At 42.4% G+C, this 24,837-nt stretch overlaps 2 protein-coding genes across 3 annotated transcripts in view; one reads left to right on the forward strand and one right to left on the reverse strand.

Annotated features, from left to right (window-relative positions):
* The window catches only part of capn15 (calpain 15), a 42,482-nt gene extending 36,431 nt beyond the window's left edge, over positions 1–6,051 (reverse strand). Inside the window, exon 1 of the mRNA XM_084342856.1 lies at positions 4,910–6,051. Coding sequence (XP_084198982.1) covers positions 4,910–5,088 — 179 coding nt within the window. The 5' untranslated portion in view covers positions 5,089–6,051. The remainder of the gene's footprint in view (positions 1–4,909) is intronic.
* Positions 6,052–13,431: 7,380 nt separating this feature from the next.
* Positions 13,432–24,837, forward strand: part of ankfn1b (ankyrin repeat and fibronectin type III domain containing 1b) — a 135,552-nt gene continuing 124,146 nt past the window's right edge. The window contains exons 1-3 of one of the 2 annotated variants that reach the window (XM_084342852.1): positions 13,432–13,691; positions 14,110–14,170; positions 18,457–18,552. In XM_084342852.1, coding sequence (XP_084198978.1) covers positions 18,536–18,552 — 17 coding nt within the window. In that variant the 5' untranslated portion in view covers positions 13,432–13,691; positions 14,110–14,170; positions 18,457–18,535. The remainder of the gene's footprint in view (positions 13,692–14,109; positions 14,171–18,456; positions 18,553–24,837) is intronic. The other variant, XM_084342851.1, reaches the window with a different exon arrangement.

The raw sequence follows: 24,837 nt of genomic DNA on the forward strand, positions 1-24,837 counted from the left end.
AAGCATCACTGAGGCTATGCACGAGGAGCAACTTTTTAAAACTGAATAAATATATTCCCTCTTTCAAAAATTAATCAATAGGAGAAGGGTGTGATGCTGTGGAAACAAAGGTGACGTTGTGTAAATGTTACATGTCAGTGTGAGGGTAATGCCAGTGTTTGAGGATATAGGAGTCTGGCTATGATTTTTATAACGTTGAGTTCAAGAGAGTTCATTTCTGTTGCTGCCATTTGGCTATAAGCTTAGTTAACCATGTAGCTATTAGCCGAGTCTGCCTGGACTCGTGGTTCAGAGCATCAGGGGAGTGTTGGTGTCATTTAGTATAGGGCTAACACATTTTAATGTACAAAGCAGCTAGGGGCTAGCTGGTTACAGGTCACATTCCGTTTCTAATTTTTTCAAATTTGTGAACCCTTTAACAAAAAAAACATACGTATTGCACCTTTTATGTAAGGTTTTGCTGCTGTTCTTTTGTCATTTATGATAGTAAATGAAGAGTCTTTGGGTTTTGAACTGTCGGTTGGACAAAAGAAGCAATTTCACATTTTATAGATTAAATGATTAATCATAAATATAATGGGCAGATTATCAATAATGACAATGATAATCATATCCGCAGCCTTACTTTATGTAAGCCCTGCCCAGATGATTACACACCTCATAACCAAGGCCTCATAACCTAGATCTATTATCAAAGTAAGATGTGGACTAAATCATTTCTCCTGAAAGGGTCACTGGAGATAAGATGAATGCAAACACAAGTCAGGAAAGGGGAAACAAAAAGAGAAAGAACAACAGTAGCTTCTGACCTCTAGCTGCGCCCTCTGTGAATATTTCACGACCAGTGTTCATTTTTGACGAGTGAATCTGTCAACGGTGGAGACAGCTTTGGACATTTGAATCTTTAAACAGAGGAAACTGTCTGACTGGGTTTCAGCGAGACATCAGTAGCGCAGTGCAAAGCGAGAGCGAGCAGGAAGCCGGCAGGAAGCACCAAAACTTGGGAAGGGAGAGGGGGTAGAAATGGCAGGGGCACGCTGCCGCCCTGTTGAAGCAGAGTTCCTGCGGGCACCCGGACCTGGAGGGCAAGAGTACTGCTGACACAGCAGCGCTACAGCCAAAGGGGAAGTTCTCAGACAGGCACCACAAAGTAGAGTTTTGCTTACTGTTACCGTGAGGTTTCTCTAGCTCACTGGCTTCTATCGGACATCACTAAACATTGACATGAATAATCAGCAGGTTATATGGTGTTCTCCCTAGGTGCAATTTACCCGCACAGGTTTCTTTCTGTTTGTGAGGCTTCCAGGTTACCATGTGTGGTCTTATCTAGGCCCCGATGAATTAGGTTACTGAACATATGCTACAGATTTCCATGGCAACAGGAGTGGGGGAATCTGTAATCAGTTTGTCAGTTGCAGTGCCAATAGGCTAGTTTATTTTCTCGCCGCATCAGTGCTCTGTTTTCCAAAGACAGCCACACTGTGCGACAAAGCCTGCGTGCCAAATCTATTCTGGAGGCTCGGCGACTGTCCTGACGCGGCCCTGTCTTCATCAGACGGGCAATAAGCGAGGGAGGACGCGCTGATATAATTCAGACATAAACACGGCCAGTGACCATGCCGGTCGAATCCAAGTGGACCAGTTTTAATCCAATTAAAGGGAGGAGAGCTGGTGGAACGGAGCAGCGATAAACACCATCATCCATCATGCTGGGGCAGTGGGGAGAGTGGGATCGACTCAGGAGGGAGCAGCAGACGCTCACTTTAAGGCTCGGGGCTGCAAAGGCCATGTGCAACATAACACACAAGCAGTATGGGGCTGAGGCAAAAACCAGGGCAGTCACATTAGTTAACTTAAACAACTAGAATGGCACTCAGTAGAGCGCATACTTCCGCCATGGCCCATTTGTCCCCTTTAATTCAATAAAGCCTAATCCAATATCAAGTAGAACATAGTTAAATCCGCTACATCTGGATTTTTATTTGGATCCGCATCAAATCTACAAGGCTTTTTTCATCCAGATCCATGTATTATTCCCTGAGAAATTAAAAGCTGCACTATGTAGTTTTGGGGAAGAAATTTTAATTAGAAGAGAGATATCTTCATTGACTCATTGTTTGTGCCTCAACAAACTAAATAAACAAACTCTTTTCGTTTTCATGACTGAATAAACTGAATAAACACACTGACCTTATAAGGACAACACAGTCTCATACTGTTTTACTTTGTTTATATTTGGCGGACCCTGCCACCCCTCTGGCTTCAAACAGTGTTCTGGGGAGCTTATTTACCTCTGAGAACAGCTTGTTTATTCAGTTATGGAAAAGATAAATACTTCTGATTTTGTGTTATTACCTCATTAATATGGTTAATATTAAAATTCTGAGTTAGAATTCTTTCTCCAAAACTACATTGGGTGTATCTCGCTATATTCCTGGATCCATCCCTTTACCCAGACCATAACTCAATGAGGTTTGTTCTGGAACAAAACCCATCCTCCATCCAAATTTCGTGGAAATCCTTTCAATAGTTTTCGTGCAATCCTGCTGAAAAACCAAGCAACAAACAAAAGGATAAGGGCGAAAACATAACCTCCTTGGCTGAGGTAATTATAGCATTGGGATAAAATTGCATTGTGCTGCTATCGAGACGCAGAAAAGATTTAGATTCCACAGTTATGAAAAATTACAGCTCACACAGCCACACCTCTTGTTGCACATCTTTGTCTGCTGAGTGCCTTGTTGTCTCGAGTGAACCTTCACAGTAGAGGTACTGATTCAGTGCGCACAAAACACTTCCCAAAGTCAATGGGGCCCTGCTGGATGAAAACAAATTGAAATCACCCAAGGACAAGACTGTTCGTGCAGTCTCGGGGCTAAGAAAAACAAGGGAGAGAAAACGTTTTCGTCGGGCAATATATTACCGAATAAACTGTATGAGAATGGCTGAAGTTAAGCTGGGCTCATAGTGTTCTGTTGTTTCTATATTTCATGCTCTGTCACCGCTCGGCAAAGCTTGCCTAACGTTGTTAGGCTCACACAGCGGTGTGTATGTGTGCATAAGACTGTGAGTGAGTGAGTGTGTGTGAGAGAGAGAGCGAGTGGGGGTAGATAAGAGGGCATGTTCCAAGTGCTACTGCACAGTGTTTCTAAAACATCTATTGTCAGGATGGTGTGTGTGTGTGTGTGTGTGTGTGTTCCTCTTTGCCTCCGTCTCAGTACACTAAAATGTGTGTGTATTGTATACACAGTGTGTGCATGTGTTTATGTGCTCAGCTGACTGAGGGCGTAGTTTGATTGGTGATGGAGGCAGAAGCTTGTTACTACAGAGATGCATGAATGCAACGGAAGAGTGTGTTGAATAAAAAACAAGTTGTCGGTATGAAGGAAAGCTACACTGACAGTATGACCTACACTTGAGCTTCATTCATGCATGGAGATATGGCTGATGAAAGCAACGGCTAACGCTAGCCACATCTGCATTTGAAAACTATTTGAAGAGTAAGCAATGGAAGCCACAACAGCCTTAACCGTTAAATGTAGAGCAACTGCAAGGAAAGCATTGACAGCGGCGGGCAGGAATCAAGAAAGATGAAAGCCCAACTGGAGACCGATGCTGAATAAATAATGACATCCATTGTGGGGAAATGTGATCGGGCTCTCTGAAAATCAATAACTAACAACCGGACCATGATGCCCTGAGTGACTCAGCAACAACTTCAATACACTACAGGCGGTCGATATCAACTGCCTGTTCTCGTTGCGGGAGGCATGACCGAAAAAGCTGAAGGAAAACTGGAAACACTTCTAAACAAGTTTGTGTGAGGGCGGTTGAGAGGATCATCTTTTGAAAGAAGAGTCAGTCATAACTGCTGGATGAGCTGCACATTCAAATAGAGCCTTTCACTATGTTGACAGAAGGCAATGACTGGAACAATGGATTATTGCAGCAGTCTTTCTTGTAGATACAGTCACTGAATGCATCTTTTTTTTTTCTTGCAGTCAATACTGGCAAAACAGTCTATACGAATAGATGTCTCTTCTCCAAATAGTTTGCACCTCGCTCAATTACACAGCTGCTGCTGGCTCAATAAGAAGTTTGCTCTGAGAGAAACTCTTAATAGGTGTTCCAACCAATCAAACTAAGGAGCCTCTGTTCACGCTTAAGGTTTTCTGTAGATGAGTGAAACAACACCGCAGTGAAGCCACACTTACCCAGATGCCCTCAACGAACTCTCTTTATCTGCTTTGTTTTGAATCATCTCCCAAATTAACAAAGCGGAATCAAAGCTCGTCTTCATCGCACGACCGAAAAATTCATCTTCTAATTACCCTCAGGCTGGTTTTCACTGGGTTCACAGAGGTCAGGTCAATCTATGTGTCCAGGCAATCCACTCAGCACCACGTGAAGTGTAGCTCACACTGTACAGCTGTGCTGAGAGGAACCAATGGGGTGGGAATTTGGTTTACAAATCCGGCTTAGCCAGGTTTTGGGTGCATCATAGAAAAACATCGAATTGCAGGCTTTGATTAGATAAGCTTTGATGAAACAGGGGATTTGATCCATCACGGTGAGGTTACTGAATCCTCAGTAAGTGTTTCTAAACGCCTGTGAAAGCTAAAATAGGAAGTTCTCAAGTGAACAGTGTCAGTTTACGATAAGTGCACATCACCCAAATACTGATGCCAGTGAAAACATCAACACAAGAGCCTCAAAATAAAGCCACTTGGTATGCTTTCACTCACCGCTCTGAATGACAGCGTTCCTGTGTAACACAACCCCGCCACGTCTCATCCCTCCTGCGACTTCCCAGGCCAAGTTGGGCCAGCCGCCGCTGCTCTGTGCCCCAAGTGCACTCGACTGAGAAATGTGTTGGCACCCAGCTGGGGAGACGAGAGTTGGCTCTTACCTGCGCTCTCGGTGAGGCAGCGGGTGCTGCTGCTGACGCGTGATGAAGGTGGTGCCCCACACCGGACTGCTGTGGCTGTTCCTGAGCCAGCCCACAGGGGGTGACGACGGGTACGGGGTGCTGCGGAAGCCATGGTCTGACTCTGTCTCTGCAGTGAGGGACGAGGCTGAGCTCCCCATCGCCGCAGCACAGCGAGAGGAAATTAGTCTCTGAATGCACTCTGATGAGGGGGGGGGGGGGCCTGTTTGTTTCGTTTTTGCCAAGAGCGCAAAAGTTAACAAGGGATCCACAGTTGTATTCAGTGCGAGATACTGAGATTGGATACACTGATTAGAGTGAGCCTAAAGGGGTTGTTTGGAGCACGACAGCAACCCTTATCATGTGTTTTTCGCTGTTGATAACTTTCTGCTGTAAATAGGAAGAACTGAACGCTGAGGGTGCTGCAGGAAAAACAAACAAAAAAACACAGCAACAGGGAATCAAAGATGAGGGTACTCAAAAAAATGTAACTTGCAGGTGGCCAAGTATGCAGATCAGGGTGGATATCCCACAGTGCACGGGGGGAACCAATTCTCAATCCAAATAGTAATTTGATGCGTGGAGCGCCGATTCAACTTCAGCAGTCGCTCTCAGGCAGGAGGAAACACAATTTTCTCACAGCAAAGGCTGGTAATTCTCTCTCTTGTCGACTTTAAGCTGGTAACACTCTGCGCCGTGTCTTCCATAGTGCCACTCGTAATTCCTCCTGCGTTCCTTGCGACACATCTCCTCAGTCTGTGCAGTCTCATGCCTGGTTCCCCTTTCCTACGCACATGCTCAGAAAGTCAAATCAGGGAAAAGGTGCGTGCGGAAACAAAATCGTCCACGCTCTCTCTCTCTCGGCATTCTCAGCAGCCAAACGGGACGCCTCTGGAAGATTTAAGGTTGAAGACGTGAATGAAAATACATCGAGGACAGCCGATAGCGATCAATACTGCCATGGAGTGAAAGTCACACAAAATATATCCACAGAGTTATTTACAATGCGGCTGCAGGAGGAAATCAATGCATTGCATTTCCTGGGAGGGGTGTTGGCAAAACTACAAGTATGCTAATATCCAAGTGTCATCTTTCAGACATCCAGGCTGACTAACAGCTGCTGGGGAAGTTTACCAGTAAAACAGCCCAGCTGCTGTTCTCCCACTGGACCAAACGTCATGTTTGAAAGGCTTTTCTCACAGAATACACCACTTCTGGCATTTGCAGGATTTGGGATTTCCACAAGAAGAAAGACTCACATGAACTTCAGAGTGCACGGGGTGTCAGTGGAGTTTTAAACTGAGCTGCTCTTTAGGGTCCAAACTTCAAGCTTCGAGTTCAGTGTAATATTCCCCAGAGGAAATGTTTCGTTTCGGGCTGCCAACAGCGAGGACGAAGAGATGATCCCAGTTTCCGCTGTCTGTGAGAGGCTTAATTTCTGTCTGAGCCCACCGCCCAGGCCGGTCAGTCTAGTTTATCAACTTGCGCTGGGATTTCTCTGCGGACTCCCCCTCCATGGCATGGCAAGTCTCTGCTGGCGAAGCAGCTGGAGGGAATCATTCCAGGGACGCTGTCAAGGCGGAGAAACTACATTTGCATGCGTTTTTGACGAGTATCGACAGCTTGTAAAAAAAAATAAAAACCCTGAGGCTGCCAACGCAGAGATCACGTGTGCTTAAAAAAACATATAGTTCAGGCTTCCAGATTCATTGCGTGATAATAAACACAGATACTGCCAGAAAAAGCACAAGAGTGATCCGTGTCCACACAGAGGCTGGGGAGAGTGTCGTGTTAAAATACCCGAGGAGGTCTCATCCAGGAAGGAGCACTCAATCGCTGATTTCACCATCTTCCGCCGGGTCCATCCCAGCCTGCGTTCATCTCATTCCCCCAGCGTTTTGGGCTGTAGACGCAGCTGAGCCTTGTTGTCTTTAGCGTGAGGAGACATCCTCGCCCCAGCTCCTGCAAACCCGCTCCGTCCCGCAATGCCCGCATTTAGCGGATCCATTTGGTCACGTTACGGTCCCATTATGTATCCGTCATGAATATTTCCACGGGCTTTCAATTCTCCCTCACTGATAGCACGAGCGCAGTGGACGAGGATGCAATCTCCTCCTAACAGCGGATTACTGGAGTGTCAGCAGGGCGCATGCGCGCTGGCCGGGGCGAGCAGAGGCGAACCGGAGGGCTGCGTTCAAGAGATTTTAAATAAAACCCCAACCGAGCCGGAGCCGTGGAGATCTCACACATTAATGTATGTGGCGGGGATCCCAGTGTAATGGCCAGTGATGGCTGGCGGATCCGGTCTGCATGGGCAGGGTGAGGCATGCTCATTCTGGGAAAACAGTTTGCACATGTCACACTTACACAACTGTCTAACAGCCTTCAGTGTTTATTCTTTCTCAAGAGAGGGTTACCTTGGTAAATGGTCAATGCCAGCGGAGGACAGTGAAGGGTTAAGTAGAGGACCAGGGTGACTGCAGCACTCATCACTGCTCAACTGTCCCTGCACATTACCGAGATAAGCCTTCAAACTTTCCCTCTCCTCATCTCCTCTTTCTTCCACTTCAGATCACTTTGCTGACCTCTTTTCTCATCTCTCCGTCTCTCTCTGAACTCACACTGTTCACCAGCAGATCAACGCATTAAACCCACAGGACTGACCACACCACCAAAAACACTCGCATCATGTATGTTTCTATGTATTCTTGCTGCGCTAGAAGTAAGCGGGTTAACTGTTATGCATGGACTACAAGCTCAAGCAGGATGGCTGTGTGGAGAGCCATTTGTCTGGGAGTCAAAGCAGCTGCAAGGGTGTGTTCTCCAGTGTGTTGAGACTGAAACCGGTTCGTCTGGTAAACTTGACTTCCTTTTAAGTTCCAGGGAACAGAACAGCCTGACGTGTCACAGTTTCTGATACAGACAAGAGCTGCAACTGTGAGTCACTTTACTAAAAAGCATAGTGCCAACAAATGTCAAACATTTGCTGGTTCAAGCTTCTTAAATGTGAGGATTTGCTGCTTTTCTTTGTCATTTATGATAGCAAATAAAGAGTCTTTCGGTTTTGGACTGAAGATTGTACAAAAGAAGCAATTTAAAGAAGTCAATTTGGTTCTCTTGGAAAGTGTGACGACGCTGACATTTTATAGACTGAAAACATTTTCGATCACTCACTTATGCTGATGGAAAGTCAGGTGAAGATTCATAGTCCACATAACATTTCTGGAGCTTCACAGCAAAACAGCATTGCAGCATTCTGCTAAACAACTGAAGTAGATGGGGACTAAAAATAATCAAAAAACAAAACTTCATGACTCCATACAGCTGCACCGGTGATCCCTGTGATGTCACACTGACTTGAAAAGACAACATTTACACCCTTAGCAGCTAAAGTGAAGATTTCAGCTTTAAAGAGGTTGTAAATAACGTGTTTTTAAAATCACTTCGGGCTCTCGTTGCTTTTGAAGTCCCCGTCTACTTCAGTTGTTTAGGCGAATGCTCCGACGCTGTTTTGATGTTTTGCTGTGAAGTTCCAGAAATGTTTTGTGGGTTATGACACTTCACCGGATTTTCCATCTGCATGGGTGAGAGTAGATCATGAATGAATTTTCATTTTTGGGTAAATCTTTAATAATAATGAAAGTAACTGTTAGTTGATGGCCTGGTTTGGACCTAAGTCCAACCCCAGCCCTAGGGTGCATGACTGGAGCTGTCAAGAATGCCTGTGTCATACAGAAAGCTAGGCACAAACAGCTCACTTGTGTTAAGTTATGAAACAGTTGCGAAGGGTGTTTATTGGCTTGGCACTCAGAAATGACAAGGTGAGTGTAGCCGCAGATATAACTGCTACTAAAGCAGCTTGCACAGATTGCAGCCACAGAACAGCAATAACTAAGCAATAACTACACCCATGTGTAACCAGAAAAAAAGAAAAAGTATGCACATAAACCAAACTTGAGGTCAGAGGGACTGCACCCCTTTGTTAAGGGCGCACCTGTCTGAGGGCCACCTGTCCCTCTGCAAGTCAGCACCCAGAGACACAGCAGCTGACACAGTCAGTGCCAAGGAGAGAGAGAGGAAGGAGGAGAGGGAGAGAGATTGAATTTCATTTTCTATTCTCCAGGGACACAGAGGGGGGGAAAGGGAAAGGGGAGGATGTGAGCTGATTTCACGGTACATTGTAAGTTGTCATTTCGACGCCACCCAAAATGTCCTGACAGTCTGAAACCCTTTTCTTTCCTCCTCAGTGGACAAGCTCCGAGCAGAACAAGTTCACTCTCTAGCAAATGATGTAAACACTCCAGTCTTGGTCTTGTTTTAATGGCAATTCTAAAAACAAAAAACATACATTCAACTGGATCAGCTAACCCCAGGCCTCGGGTCACACATCATCCACCCTGCTGAAGTGTGAAGCAAGCCCCTCTGGATACATGTTCCTCTACCTGACCTTGCCCTCTTGACCTGCCGAGCTCCCCCTAAAACAAGACGAGCAGAGAGGAAAGCAAAAAGCCTGTGTTGTTATTGTATCATCCTGCTCTGTGCAGCGAGGCGGCGGGAATCGAAAATTAACCCCACAGGTCGTTATGTGAATCCACGGTTTGACACGAGGCACTGTCACATAATCGATCTATTTGTGGACAAACTGTGAGCCCTGTCACCAACACGGACATTAGCTAAACAGCGCAGCCGGAATGAAAACTCTCAACAATCCCATTGAGACAGACTGCACGGAGCGAGCCGAGGACGCCGGGGACCTTGTAAACAAAGACACTCTTATTCAGTCATTTGGTCGACGGTACAGACGCCTCCGGACAGCTCTGTACTCCACCAAGTCCACTCACGAACCGGTCGTTCTTACCTCAAGTCGGCTGAAGGGTAATTATTCCTGTTTTTCAGTCGTCTGCGCGTTAACTTTTCACAGCCATGGAGACGATAAGTTGTACCCGGGTTGTACTTTAGCCTCCGTAACCTCTCCAGGCTTTAGCTTCGCGCTCTCCGCCGCCGCTGCATGTCCCGGTCATCTGTGACAAACACCTATAGGTGCAGTTTATTTTCACTCCGTCGGGTATTAATGGGACTGATGCGACCGCGTAGGTTTACCTCAAACAGCCCAGGAAGGAAGGGGAATCTCCAAGGAGCAAATACAGAGCGCACGTACGTCAACTGCGTAGCGGCGGTTGGCCTGCCGTGGGGGAGCGCACGTAAACGTACGTAAAGTCCCTTCAGGAATGCGAGGGGGGGAAGACTCCATTTCCCATGTGCAACGCGGGCATTTTCAACTAGGATATCCGGGTACGAATGTCGTCACCTTTGACCAACACAAATAAAAAACAACACGTTTATATCACGCCTCACTAAAATAGATAAATATATCGAAATGAGTGATTTAATTTTATCTTTTAATTTATTAACATTTATTGTACAAATACCTTTAGGTTTAAATCTGTATTTTAAATTCTCAGAGTGATTCCACCTTTTGCCCACAGGCCACTGTCAGATAGTGGCACTCTAGTGTCATCTAGTGGCAATAAACTCGAACTGTCTGATATCGACCATTTCTATGAGTAATTTGTGAAGCTGGGACTGAATAAATACAATATGTAAACACATTATTTTACATCTTTAAAGATGTTCATGTCCTCTACACGCTTTATAGAATATGTTTTCAGAGTCCCAACTGGCTCACCGTAGGAAGCATTACTACTACTTCTATTACACAGTACATGCAGTGTAGATTTCTGTGTTTATGCAATTTCTTTATCATGCACTATCACTGTTAATTTATATTCTGCTTGCTGTACATTATTGTCAATGAAAATCCTGCATTCTATACATAATGTATACAAACTGTACATGTATACACGCTTATAATCCCACCAACCCATGTATGCATATTTATCCAATATTTATTATTTATTTCTTTTACATTATTTGCACTAATATCAACATTTTCTTGTTGTCTTTGTTCCTAGCTGTATGCTCATTTCTGTGTAATACGCTGAGAGCAATGTAAACTGGTATGTGTACGCATACGTGGCCAATAAAGCTGATTCTGATTCAAATGTTTTAGTCAGTGACTTTGTCTTGATTTTGTGCAAACAGAGCAGCCGTGGCACCGTTTGTGACCTTTTATTCAGATGTTTAATTTAACATATGTCATATTATATGATGTCATACCACAAATAGCGCTGTTTTGCAACCACCATTACCACCAGGTGTAACTGATGCTGTAATCTGTTGTCTTACATGTGACTGATGCACTTGAACAGCAGCCTCAAATCAATCGATCAATCAACTTTTTTATTTTACTCGAGAGCGGAGACAAACAAAACAATCCAAAGTAAAAGCAACAACAAGGAGAAATGCAGACCAAGTAAAGACGTTCCCACAACAGGGTAATAAAAAGCCTCAAGGGAAAAAAAGTTTTTTTAAAAAAGTTATAAAATAGTGAGAAATAACATTCAGTAACATTAAACCACTAAAACCTTGCAGCCATGTCAGACTGATTTAAGAGATCAAATAAATTCATTGGAAGTAAAACAAGACAAAGACAGTCATGTGAAATGGCTACAATTAAAACACATGAATGGTAATAAAAGTAGTCATTTAAAACAATTACAGCCGGTGGTTGGGAGGTTTAAGATCACATTTCTGTAATGGCTAAAGGGTATAAGGGTATTGATTTTTAATTTGGTGCTGTATTTTGTTCCTGGGGTCAGGAGCACTGAAATTAAAAGCAGTCTTTTACACCATGGATGCATTGGTCCTCTGAAAATATTAAAGACCATTCTGCTGGCCTACAGCTTAACCACTGTTCTTAATAGTCACCACATTACTATGATGATTTAGTCATTGTCTGTCCTTCTGTCATCTGCACCGAGGCACCTGCAGAAAGACATCACAGGAAAAATAAAGATCTATTTTCACTGGGCTCTATTACTTCTAATAGCCTACACCCCGGATGTAAGTCATATCAAAGGCTTCTTAAATAAATGGTTATGACATCATGATAATGGTAATCAAAAGTTAAAAAATGCTTTGAATATTCTAAGGCCCTATTGTTTTTTGTACTAAACAGTGAATTCATGTCTACATATTGTGTTTGAAGGGACACACTTTGTAGTTTTGGAGAAGAAATTCAAATTCAGAATTTTAATATTTACAATATCAACGAGGTAATAATACAAACTCAGAAACATTTTATTTCCCATAACCAAATAAACAAGCTGTTCTCAAAGGAAAATCAGGTCCCCAGAACACTGTTTGCCAAATAAAAACAAAGTGAAACTGCATGAACTTGTGTTGTCCTTTTAAGTTCAGTTTGTTTATTCAGTTTATTTAGTCACGAAAACGAAGAGATTGTTTATTTAGTTTGTTTAGGCATAAAAGGAAATCAGTCAATGAAGATCTTTCTCTTCTGATTAAAATTTCTCCCCCAAAACTACATAGTGCACCTTTAAGATAACGGTATAGCTAAAGTATTCCTACTTTAATATTGCTCTATTGATTATATTCATATGTTTACTTTGATGCAGTATTTCTCTTTTCTGGATATTTCCCCCATAACTTGGCATTTATTATTTCCATATTAAATATAATGAGAACTTTCCTCAACTATGTGATGTTGTATTTGCTGGCAAGATATAACTTACAGAGAATTGCATTTTACTGCATTGTTTCATTGACTAAATGCAATTCCCTGCTTTTCCTTTCAAACCATGGGTGAAATTTAAATTTCATTAGGATAAAGAGTAGCATGTGAAACTTCCACTGGGTCCGGATTATCGTTAATGCCGGTGTCACCCGGATTGTTTGAACCGGGGAAGTTCAAAGGATTAAGGCCGATATCAGCAGGGTCAGGAATATACTTCAATAACGTGATAGCAGGGTGAAGTCTGAAAACCCATTAATTTCTTATTAAGATAATTGTTCCCTGTGCAATCAATCACCAGAATTCATTTGGACTGTGTCTGAACCACTGGGGAGAGAAAAAACTTGGGTAGGTTGAATGACATTAATGAAAGTTCACAAATTCAATCAAATATATAACACATCAGACATGTACTATATATAATAGAACAGAAAAATAAGACACTCTAATAAATAATGCCTTCAAAATGAATCTGCTTGGGGTTTGTAAAGGTAAAAAAAGAAAAATATATATCTTGATTTTGAAAATTTCTTTGTAAAGTTTAACAGTTTTGTTTTAGTGTCAATAAGTGCCAGAGTTTTACTATATTCTTTAAATTCTCCCAGGAAACCTACACAGTTAGGGGTCATTTACTAGAGAGTCGAGCTAAGAAAGTGATCAAGTGTACACCAAAGTAAAATTCATGTGTTAAAGATTCTGGTTCATCATTACAAATGAAACTTAGAAAAAAAATGCAGATTTGTTGGACATCTTTGAGGTAAAAAACAAAACAAAACACAGCCTGGCATAAAGTAGACCTGTGAAGTGAACTCTTGTGGATCACAGTGATTTATCTGCAGGCTTGAGTGAGGCGGAGCGAAGCATCCCAGTTGATAGAAGCAGGCAGAGGAGTTGAGCATGAGTCTGGGCGGAGGAAGTTAACCACCGCTGGACGTTGTTCCCCACACATGCCGTGTGGTGCTCACAGTGACTACAGGATATAGGCTTATAAAATGTTATTACCGGCGTGGCAAACTTTAATCTTCAGGGCAGAGCTGTGAAAGTGAAGTGTCTGAGGGTAGCTAGCTGCGACTCGGAAGCAAAAGGAAAGGAAAAGACATCTCCGTCAAGAAGGTATGCGAATGAATGCATCTTTGTACTTTGTCTCCATTAGACATTTGTGCACTTGTCCTTCGCTGGAATTTCAGTCGCGGCTTTTATTCTCCCCCCCCCTCTCTCTCTCTCTCTGTGGGTTTTTTTCTTTACGGACTAGTTTGCTAACTTTCACAGAAACGTCTGAAAGTTTCCAGCTAGCACACTTCTTCATTGTTTTCAACTAGCTAGTGCGTACACACTGTTGTCATGACAATGCTAGGGAGCGCGAGGCACGTCGGGAGACAAAAGGCAGCAGCTTCAGTGCTCAGCTCGCTTTAAGACTTTCTCCCAACAAAAAACTCTGCTAAAAGTTCACCCGGAGTCTGGAACAGCACCACAAAGAGCGTTATGTTTTGTTTTTTTCTCTCTTGTACTCCCCTGCATGAAAATACCAAAGGACAGACAGCGTTACTGACGCTGGTTATCCTGTGTGAGGGGAAAGAGGAGCACATTAGGAGGTAAGGGGGTCAGAAGGATATGTGCAGACTGTTGGGCTAAGGTGTGTCCTGTGTTTATATGAGGCAAATTGTGACCCTGCTAGTCAGGAAAGGGATGCTTTTAGTCGGCTCTTTGCTGTTTTATGGCCAGCACGCATGTGGAAATGACATAGCTTCCACAATAGAGAGTGAATAACACAATTGTCTTAGGGGAAAAGGAAAAAGATGTGGGTGGGCAACAAAAAAAAATGTGTGTCACTGTACGCTTATGTTTGTAGGTGGTAGGAAGACGGGGTCAGGGCCACTACACATGGTCACGGACTCATGTGAGGACACGAGGGCCCCCCAAGGGCAGCGAAGCCAGAAGGATATATTTGTGTCAATGGCTGCTACAGATGTTACCACACATGTACAGTACACACTCCCAGACAGAGCAAATCAGGCAGCCTACGGCAAAATCGTAGCCGATGACAAGCAGGATAAGCTCTCCCCTCTGATGACTCATGATTATACCTGTTTACAATCTTGTGCAAGGGAAGTTTTCACAACTCCAGATGCCAAAAGATGACAGTCGATGGACCAGTGCCACGCTTGTCATTAAGTGCAGCGCCAGCACAATATCCAAACAACACCATCCGCTTTTACTGCTCATACATAAAATATTGGGTGGCCAAAGCACATGGAAGACTTAAACACACCAAAGTCTGGAGGATTCATTTATAATCTCAGCTTTATATTTTATAAATCTAGTTATCTATTTATTTTTAATATCTAATGATTGATTACCTATCTCTAATTACATATAGAGTTTGAAAGCATAGTCTCTGCACATTGCTGTCAGTTAAACAGTAAATCTTTTACAACCTTGAAATACAGCTTGATTAATAGACATGAATAAAAAAAAAAAAAATACCCATTGCAATTCCCCAGAGCTGAAGGGGACTTTTTCAGATTGCTTGTTTTGTTTGAGTAACAGTCCAAAACCCAAAGATGTTCATTCATTTAAAACAAAGGAAATCAGAAAATACTCAACATTTGGAAGCTGGGACAAGAAAGTTTTGCATTTTCATTTGAAAAATTACGTAAATCAGGCCTCTGGACTAACTTTATATACTGGTTGCACTTGTGTGTCTAACTTTTTCATCTAGGTGCACCAATAATACATTTTAATCAAATATCTTAACACGTCATATAAATCATTGTAAACAGGAATAAAGGTATACATGTTTTTCTTCATTTAAATCACAGCACATGCATAACCTCAACTGAACTGCTCAGCTACAGGCGTACCAGTGTGACCAATGAAAATGCACCCTGGAGCCCTGCAAATCTTGAAGCAATTGTCAAAATAGTTGTCGAATAATTTTGTTGGACTGCTTGACGAATTGACCAGTCGTGTCGGCTTTGAAAGGTCTTTGCTTTTGATTGATTGTGTAGCTTTTAGAGGTGGGAACCATTGCGTGGCACACTCAATATCACCATGTGTTGTTTGCGAAAACTATATGATATGCTATGTTATATACAAAGTAACTTAAGATCCTACCTTGACACTGTGGAAAATACATTTTGCACATTATATATTAATAATATAACTGGTCTATTTCATAGAATTCTTGTAAACTAGGTTGTTATGAAAAAGTGTATGAAGGTGAATGAAATGTCTTCCTTTCAAACAAATATACACAATAGTAGTATACAGAAGCGTGCCAGTGTAAAGTAGTAAATGGCTGAAATGTAAGAATCTTTTTAATCAGAGCCAAAGAAAACTCTAATACAGAAACCCTATCCAAATTAAATACACAATACATAAAGTCTGTCTAATGACAAAAGCTATAAATTATAGTCACAAAATTGCTTCCAATCACATGAATTATGCATTTAAACATAATTGATGGCAACATATTTCTGCATTGATCATTCGTCCTGCCAAAGATCTGTGTCAGCCTTCGCTCTCTCCTTGTGTGTTGGGGCATGCAGCCGCATCTCCCCAGTCAGGCTTGCACCCGCAGGGCCTGGGAGCACACTGACAAAGACACATAAACATACCGACACACAGAGAGACACACTCATTCACACACTCAAGCACATGGGGCAACATGAACAAGCCTACATCAAAGATACATCTGTTTCTTATGCATGTTTGATGGGACAGGCAGGCAGCGGCTGGCCACTGCTCCAAGTTACAGCACAGATTAGCATGCATGACTAGGTGGAAGCAGAGCGGTGAATGTGAAGGACTTCAGTGAGGGAAAGAGATAAATGAAACATGATGAATGTGTTAGATATTTGCTTGTCTGTTTTTCATAATTGTGTTTGGTATGACAGTTTTATGACCTTTTGGCTTCAGAGAAGCACAAAAACCAGGTGTTCATAGAAGAAAAGCTTTGCTTATAATCATATGATTACCAAGTCGTAGCCACTGCTAAGGATAAGTAAGCAGCATATCACAAAGCTGAGATATCAGTGAGTTAACAACTCTTTCCTCTGTTGTGCAGTCGGCTTTTGTCTCTGCTGTTTGATGTATTGAGGGATTTTTCGCTGTGAACAGCTGGTACAAGTCCCTTTGTCTGGAGTGAGGCGGTCCGCCTAAACTTTGCCATTCTGGGACACAGTTACAAAAAGTGTATCAGCCGCTTTTCCAAGACAAGGATTAAGGCCAGTCCAAGGACATTTAGGGAAGATGCTCAAAGAATGTCTTCTTTTTATTTTTGTCTGTATTAAGTCTGCTGAAAAACAGTCTTTTCTACATCTTCTTCTCATTCAGACATATTAGCCAACTATGGTCATTTACATAAACAAATAATGAAAATGTTGTATTTTTATATTTAAAACAGTCAAACAACCAAAAGAAACGAAAAGTACAATGGTATGAAATAGAGCAATCTTCACATTTTTTGGATTTTAAGTAGCAAAACATAATTTTAATAAAGGATTAATTTTCCTTTGATCCATTAATAAGCTAATAGGTTCAACAGAAGTCATGCCTTTTATTTAATTCTGGTAAAAAACAGAATGCTTGGCTTCATCAGCTTCACCCAAATCCCTCCCTTCCTGTACGGCACAGCACACATCAAGGAAAATGTAGGAGCGTGTCAAGGTAGATTAGTTTGCATTGACCTTGCAGTACAATGCAGCACACACTGTCAACCGCTGTCTCTGCTTTGCCAGGATTTTTCCATCAAATCAATGAAAGCTGCGATTGGCTGCTTCTCAACTTTAAGTGTAGCGCATCTTGGCAGAAACAGATACGCGCATCCCAGGTTTACCTGAAGTTCACCTTCAGAAACATTCAGCGCTTCAGATCGAGGCAGCGTCCTGTTGGTTCGACTCGACAGTGTGTTTCCGTTCTCGCCAGATGTTCTGCTTAATTATCATGCAGGCTCGGGGCGAGTGAGGTGTCACCACCCGTATGCAGTTTATCCAGGTGCCGCAGCTCTGAATAATTACCTCATATTAACATGAATAACATTAATTACATTCATGGTGCATTTCCTTGAGTGAGAAATAGGTCAGTGTTAATGGTGTACAGAAAGGTTTTTTGTGGATGATGATGAAGAGACGTCTTTCTAATGTGGTGAAAGTGTGCTTAGAATGAGTCGAGTTTAGCTGTGTGTGTTTGTGTGTGTGTGAGGTAATAGTAGAGCCTGACTGCATTTTTGGGTCAAGTGCTGTTACCAATTTATGAAGTAAGAGAAGTTTAAAAAATTGTCCAAAATCACATCGGTGTACTGAAATGTTAAACTTAGCAAATATAATAATTATAAATCATCCCAAACATCTTTCATCTGCAATATGTTCTGTAAACATGTTCATATTGGTGCATATCAGACAACATACTTATATGCAGGTACTGATATTGACAAAGATGGAGAGAACTTGATAATTCTGATCGCGTTTATTTGCTTCAGCGCTTCCTCAAACGCTCTAGACATCTAAGCAGAGGGGACAGGATCCTGGGTAGTACAACACATACAGGAAAGTCCGAGACAGCAGAGACACCAAGGCTAGCTCTGTTTCCATCATAAATCACACAGTATGGAGACAACTTTGAAACTCAACACCTCAACATCTGAGAGGCCACAAGAGGCTCTTAAAGAGACAGATAGAGGATGACAGACAGAGAGGACAGACAAAAGACAAAGCCGTGGTTTGAGTGATACATCCTGTTTGTTTCCTGAAAGCTCTGGTTTTAAAATGAGTGATGATTATAATGAATGAGTAAAAGATTACATAATTCTCTTTTATGTCACATAATTCTAGTTGATTGCTAGCCGCTGCTAGGCTAACTCATGTTTGTGTGTTCCCAGGTGAAACTACGGATTCACACTGTAAAAGGAGGACTATTAACCCAAACCTGGGGAGCCACTGGAGCCTCGGGGTGCTGGAATGGAGCAACTCATAGAGTAAGAAAGATTATGTCTTTATTGGTCTGATTTGACGGCTACACAGTTTGTTAACATATTTTATTGTGTTTACTAAATGAACTTCCTGCCTCTATTTTGGAGCTTCCTGGAACTGTTGTTGCCCACTGGAGAAGCAGCTATATATACTATCAGATTACCTCAGCCCGCTGGGTCTCTTGGATACTTTAAAATATGACTTGCGCAAACACACCAGGCCTTTCTACCCAGTAGTTTCCACCCAAAGCCTTTGGTTTTATGAAGGCAGAACCTTTAAAAGACTGGCTTGAATGTTTGTATTTAAGTGTATGTGTTTGCTAAGGTGAGGACATAAAAAAGGGAGCATGAAGATCATTCTGACTCTCTGTCTCTTTGAAATACAGCATCTTGACAGAAGTTGAAAACAAGCCCAGTCACACTGTTCTTTATGGACAACTCTTTTGGCAGCTGGTGACACCTAAACAGGCGCTGTGTGTCTCTCCGACCTGTCTCTCGCTGTTCTTCGTGGGACAGGTTGATGAGGTGCTTGAGCGTTTACAGCCAGACATGTCTGGGCATTTTGAAAGGCTGTTATTTTCTATTTTTAGCAAAACAGGACTTATCATCCTCCAGCATGCAAAAGGGTTGCATTTTGATTTGATGAATGGAGTTTTCTGGGAAGTGAGGGTTAGATCTTAGAGTCTAGGGAGACGCAGGGAGGGCAGGGAGTACAAAGACGCCCACATATAATCATGAAAACACTTTGGTAGCAGTTGCGCATACAAATCCATGGAGGGACACAATTATATGTAAACTTTGTAGGACACAAACACAAACATTCCTACTTTTGTCTCCCTTTTAAGCCAGTGAGTGATGCTACAGAAGAGCGATCTGTCTGTCTGTCTGTCTGTCTGTCCTTGGCTTTCATCATGTGTCGCTATTCTCCTTCAAAACCTGCTTTTCTCCTTTCCCCACACCGTAGCTTCCTTTGCAAACATATCCCTTCCCCTCTTTGTCAATGCTGCTGTGGCTGCTGGGCAGAGTGTGATAAGAGCCACAGTTGTATCTTCTTGGCTCTATTTCACGTCCTTTTCCCTTATTCTCAACACGCTCCACAGATAGCTCGGACAGGATTGGCATGGTGTTTCTGGAGTGTGCGCACATACTGTAGTATGTGATGAGTTTCTGTTTGTGTGTGTGTGTGAATCACAGACTCGTCACTTGTCACTTCGTTATACCTATCGCTCACCGGTGCGAGCAGATGCATAATTTATCATTCATAGCCATGACTGTGCAGAGGAAGGGATGCGTGCCTACATGCTCTACCTCCTACTCGCTACACCTCAACCTGTCAAGTAAAGGCATTCATTTACAGTACACTCCCCCCCACTACCCATGTCTAATATTGACGGTGACACATCAGTGATTGTTGAATCATCCTCCTCATTACCCGACACCCTCTGGCTCCCATGCCAACGTCACCAGCTTTCTCTTAATGATGAGGTTACGGCACCGACCTGCCTCTGCACCGTGCCGTAGCGGTGTGGCAGAGAGGGGTTCTTCACTTGCGCAACTCTCCTCTCTGGCCTGTGACTCACTGGTGAGTCATGGCAACAGTGAAAAAGGGGCTATAAATGCACCCCATTGTGTATGTGTGTGTGTGCAAGTGCACACACACATGCGCATGTACTTGTAGTTGTAGCGCACACCTTCCCTGTTGTTACACAAACTCAGCTGGAGTCAGAGTGTTGACGTTCATTATGGTGTGTGTGTGTGTGTGTGTGTGTGTGTGTGTGTGTGTGTGCACCCACAGACGTCATAGGGCTTTCTCTCCTCTCTCTTTTTGACACACACACACACACACACACACACACACACACACACACACACACACACAACTACACACCCCCACCCACCATTATTTATAATAATCAACAGGACTGTAATAGAGTTTGTCTTTTTCAGATAAAGAGCGAAAAGCGTTTCCAGTAATTGTTTGACACTCGGTGCATTCCAATTACTGTTTTGTTGACGCAGCCTCGATAAGATAAGGCCAAGCATAATGATGAGGACGGTTCTGATATTTTTGGTGAATTAGGTTTACATTGTTGGGTTTTCAGCCACTAGAGGGAGACACAACCATTAGTTGATAACATTAAAGGTTGAGTTCACAGAGTGAATCATATCATATTGTAACAGTATCTTCATGTGAATTGTATGTGTGAGTGTGAAATTTGATGTTGACTATCTTAACAGCATTTCATTCTTACTTTATATATATGTATATATATATTGTTACTTGATTGATGGTGTAAATGAACTCAAGTTGTAGCACAAAGTGATCGCAGCAGTATTGTATAATTTAAAAGTCTAAGTTTGGGAGAGTGGGCGATAATGACGCCTCATAACATATTTTCACTTGCAGTTCTGAACTCCTAAGAGGCTCATTTGCTGATGTGGATATTGGTTCTATTAGTCAAACACACATATGCGTAATATGGAGCTTCTATATATGGAATCAGTCAGATGTTCCTGAAGAAAGTGTGGGTCAGTATTAGATTGTGCTGCTTAATGTCCCATGACACAGCCTGTCGTGGCTTGACATTTAAACGCAGGTGTGGTGACAGCTTTGTAGCAGTGGGCCTCTAGAGGCCTCATAATCCTCCTACCTCTGCATCACTCAGTTGTATTATAAATATTACAATGGCAATTACATAAAGGGGACCATGAGAAACTACCATATCCAAAGTGTCATGTTACAGTAATAGGAAATGACAGTCAGGTATTCCCATGGGATACCATACTGCTTCTATAGATATTGACATATTGTCACAGTTAGTTATGGCATTTAGATTCCTCAGGAGCATTTCCCAATTTTTTTCCCCCAAACAAAACCATTATACGTAAGCATAAAACCACTAAACAAAACAGAAAACATTCCAAGCATACAAGATATCTCTGTCAATCAAAATTGTGTTTGTGTAATATGTGTGTTTGAAGTGTTTGTACAAAATTGACCACAAAATTGGATGACAATTCCCATCAGCCATCTTCGGCTGCAGTCAGGAAAAAAAGTGAAAAATGCCCGGTCCAGAATGCATCGATATTCAATGAACAATGACAAAACACTGGTGGAACCAGTGAATTTTTGGCATTTTTGCTTGATAAATGACATAAAAAAAATCCACAATCAAAAGTGTTTATGTTTATTTTTCTGTCAGCTGACCAATCAATTAATCAGCAAATTGTTTAAACAATAAATTACTTTAACGTGTGCCCTATTAGTGCCGAATATGAAGATAAACTTCCACAGCAGCGTGAACATTCAGCCACTATATATGGGGGTGGGGAGTTCAGATTGTTATACATGTTGATGCCAAATAAAACAATATTTTGTGAAGGGTTAGGGTCAGGATCGCAGAATTTAAATAAACTATTGCGCAGTTCAAAGTTTCTTCAGTTTTATGTTTTTAAGCTGAAGCTTAAGTTGTCGAACTCTGAAATATGTGTTAAGTAAGCTGATAGCCTATGGCAGATAATTCACGTTCCCCTGGGAACAGTAAATGTGTCATCATCGTAATGTTGCCAGGAGCTTGATGGATGGAGCTGTTGTTTGATCATGGCTGAGGTCATTCTTACGGTGTCCCTGAAGTGCTAATCACAAATCATAACAGCAAATCATAAAACATGATAGCAAGTTACTTTCCAGTTTCAGGCTCACCAATGCTGTCGAATTTTGTAAATGGCCGTTTACATTACTGAAATTGCAAGAGGGCCAAGTGCAATATCCAAAACACAGAAGCAAGGTAAAATGTGTGACAAAGCAGCATTATAAAGAAGTACTGTAATGCTGCAGAGATGCACTGGCCTACAAATTGAAATTGAAATTGAAAATCGTGTTGTAAAATGATCATTCCCTCCAATCGTAAATCATTTAGCAAACAAAATATCTGTCAAAACAATTGCTAAATAATTTGTGATTTGTTGTTGTGTTTTGCGCTTCAGGGCCACTGTACGTTGTACACTGAATGCCTTAGCAGCGGTTGATGAGTCTTATGTACGGTCTATAAACCGTCATAAAGACAGCTTTTAGTGCTTAGTCCAAGGTTTAAATTAAATATGGCTGCCTTGGGCCAAAAATAAAGGAGATGGCCGCCTTGCAGCAGTGTTTGGAAGCTTTTAATAGCTTGTTAATTTCCCTCCTTGTCTTTGCTCACATCAGGAACAGCTGGCCAGAGCAAATTTACCAGTCGCTTTTTCCAAGGATTGAATTACTTCCAACAAGGTTAATCCGGCAGCGATATGATCAGACGCCCCGACATTAGATTTATTCACACAGCGTATAAAGAAATCACTGGAGGGAAATTGGGGTCTAAGCTATTTGAAGAGGTAATGGCCACAGTGTATTAGGCGACTTTACACAAGGGAACCAGAGGCAGGGGGTTGATGTTAGAGCTGTCACCTCGAAGTCAGACTCTTCAGAACCCCAAGTGCCATCGCTGAGTTTTCTGATGAGCATGACAATGATGTAAAGTGGGTAAAGAAAAAGATTAACAGAGTCCTTGTCACGAATACCATTAGGCTCCTTCATGCTTTGTGCATTTGCGTGGGTTTTACTCATGTTGCGCAAGTAAGCAGATAACAAATGTGCGACTTGAGACACAGAGTTAACATGTTTATTTCTTGATCCTCACTCTGATGAGCTGAGTAAATACTATCTGTTGCAGTGGGCAGGTAACGAGAAGGGCCCTAATTGGTCATTTGGGGCTGAGCTGTCAGTCTGAGAGAATGCCAGGGTGAACTAACAAGTGGATTTTAATACTTCTAGCCTTTTCGCTGCAGCATTATTATGTGGATCTTTTTTTAAAGATGATTCATGGGTGTCTTACACACCGCTACTTTTGTAACCCAAATAACTGTTTTACCTAGAATAACACAGTACAATGCTTTCTTTTCACTATTTGCCCTGTACATCAGAACCAAACCACTAACCTAAAACTTTACACTTCAACACACATTTCCTCTACTTGTGCAAAATACGCAGGCTCAACACATCATTCAAGGGAACACTTGAAGCTTTCACGTCAAAGGTTCAGGGTTTGTTTGGCCTAATGACAGTGACGTCAGTGAGCAGTCGGCTTGTTTTTGCTCTCGCCGGTCTGTTTATTTGTTTGAGCAGTGTCACAGTTCGGTCCTTGAGGTGCCTGTTTTTTTCCTGCTCATCACCATGTATTCCTGCTGAGGGGAAGGCTGCGGCATGCATTTGGGTTGAGAACACAGATTATTTCTGCTGCCTCACGGGGAACCGGTGTGTTTGTCTGATTGTGAATGCATTTGTGTGACTGGGCCTGATTCTCCAAGGCTGTGCGAACAGCATAGCTGGAAGGTCTCATGTCTGTGTCTACAGATAGACATGATCTCAACACACTGTCAAAACCTTGTACAAACAATCACATATGCGAGTGCCTGCAGACTAACACATCTTTGATCCCTTTTATTGTTGTAGTCGCTTTCTGGTGTGGATTTTTGTTCCAAAACCCTATTCACTCTTCCAAGAAGAGATTCTGGTTGCGTTGTGATGTTGCGGCCAACACTGGATGAGCACTTGTCATATATGCACACAAATACATACAGCAGCGGCAGCCTAATGACTCTCCAGACAGTGATGACAATGAGGAACGACACACAGGGCGGATGAAATCTAACTGAACTGCCGCATAATGAATCATGGAGGGCAGCCGGCTGGACATCAGACATGGGCAAAAACAGAAACAGTGGTCGGCTTCCTTCAAAACAGTGTGTGTGTGTGTGTGTGTGAGTTTGTGTGTATGTGAGGAAATCAGGGGAGTGAGGTTGAATTATCTCCTCAGACGTTTATGTGAGAGAAAAACAAAGACAGCAGTGAACATATTGAGTGTTTGTCACTTGATTGAAGGGAGTGACAGAAATAAGAAGGCGACAGTGTATTTTTTGAAAGGATTAATTGCCCTGCAGCGTTGGTTTCTGTCTCAGAAATGTATTGAATTTTCCGTATAATTGATAAAAACCACATTTGGCTAAAATCAGAAAGAAATATTTGACGTCACTTCTTTAAATGTTGGACTAGAAGCTTCCTGCAGCGTCATCCTCACAGTCTCTCTTACACCTCATTTGTATGACTGGCTGTCAATTGGACATTTTGAAGTGACAATTTATCAGCAGTTTTAGAGGTCAAGAGTTTGGGTAGGTTATAGAAGTTGATGAGAGGTTCAAAGTCAGCAGCCAATACTTACATCGCCTCATCTTTTATTCAGCCAAATCCTCAGAACC

Source organism: Pagrus pagrus, assembly GCF_965226575.1.
Source record: "Pagrus pagrus genome assembly, chromosome: 21".
NCBI lineage: Eukaryota > Metazoa > Chordata > Actinopteri > Spariformes > Sparidae > Pagrus > Pagrus pagrus.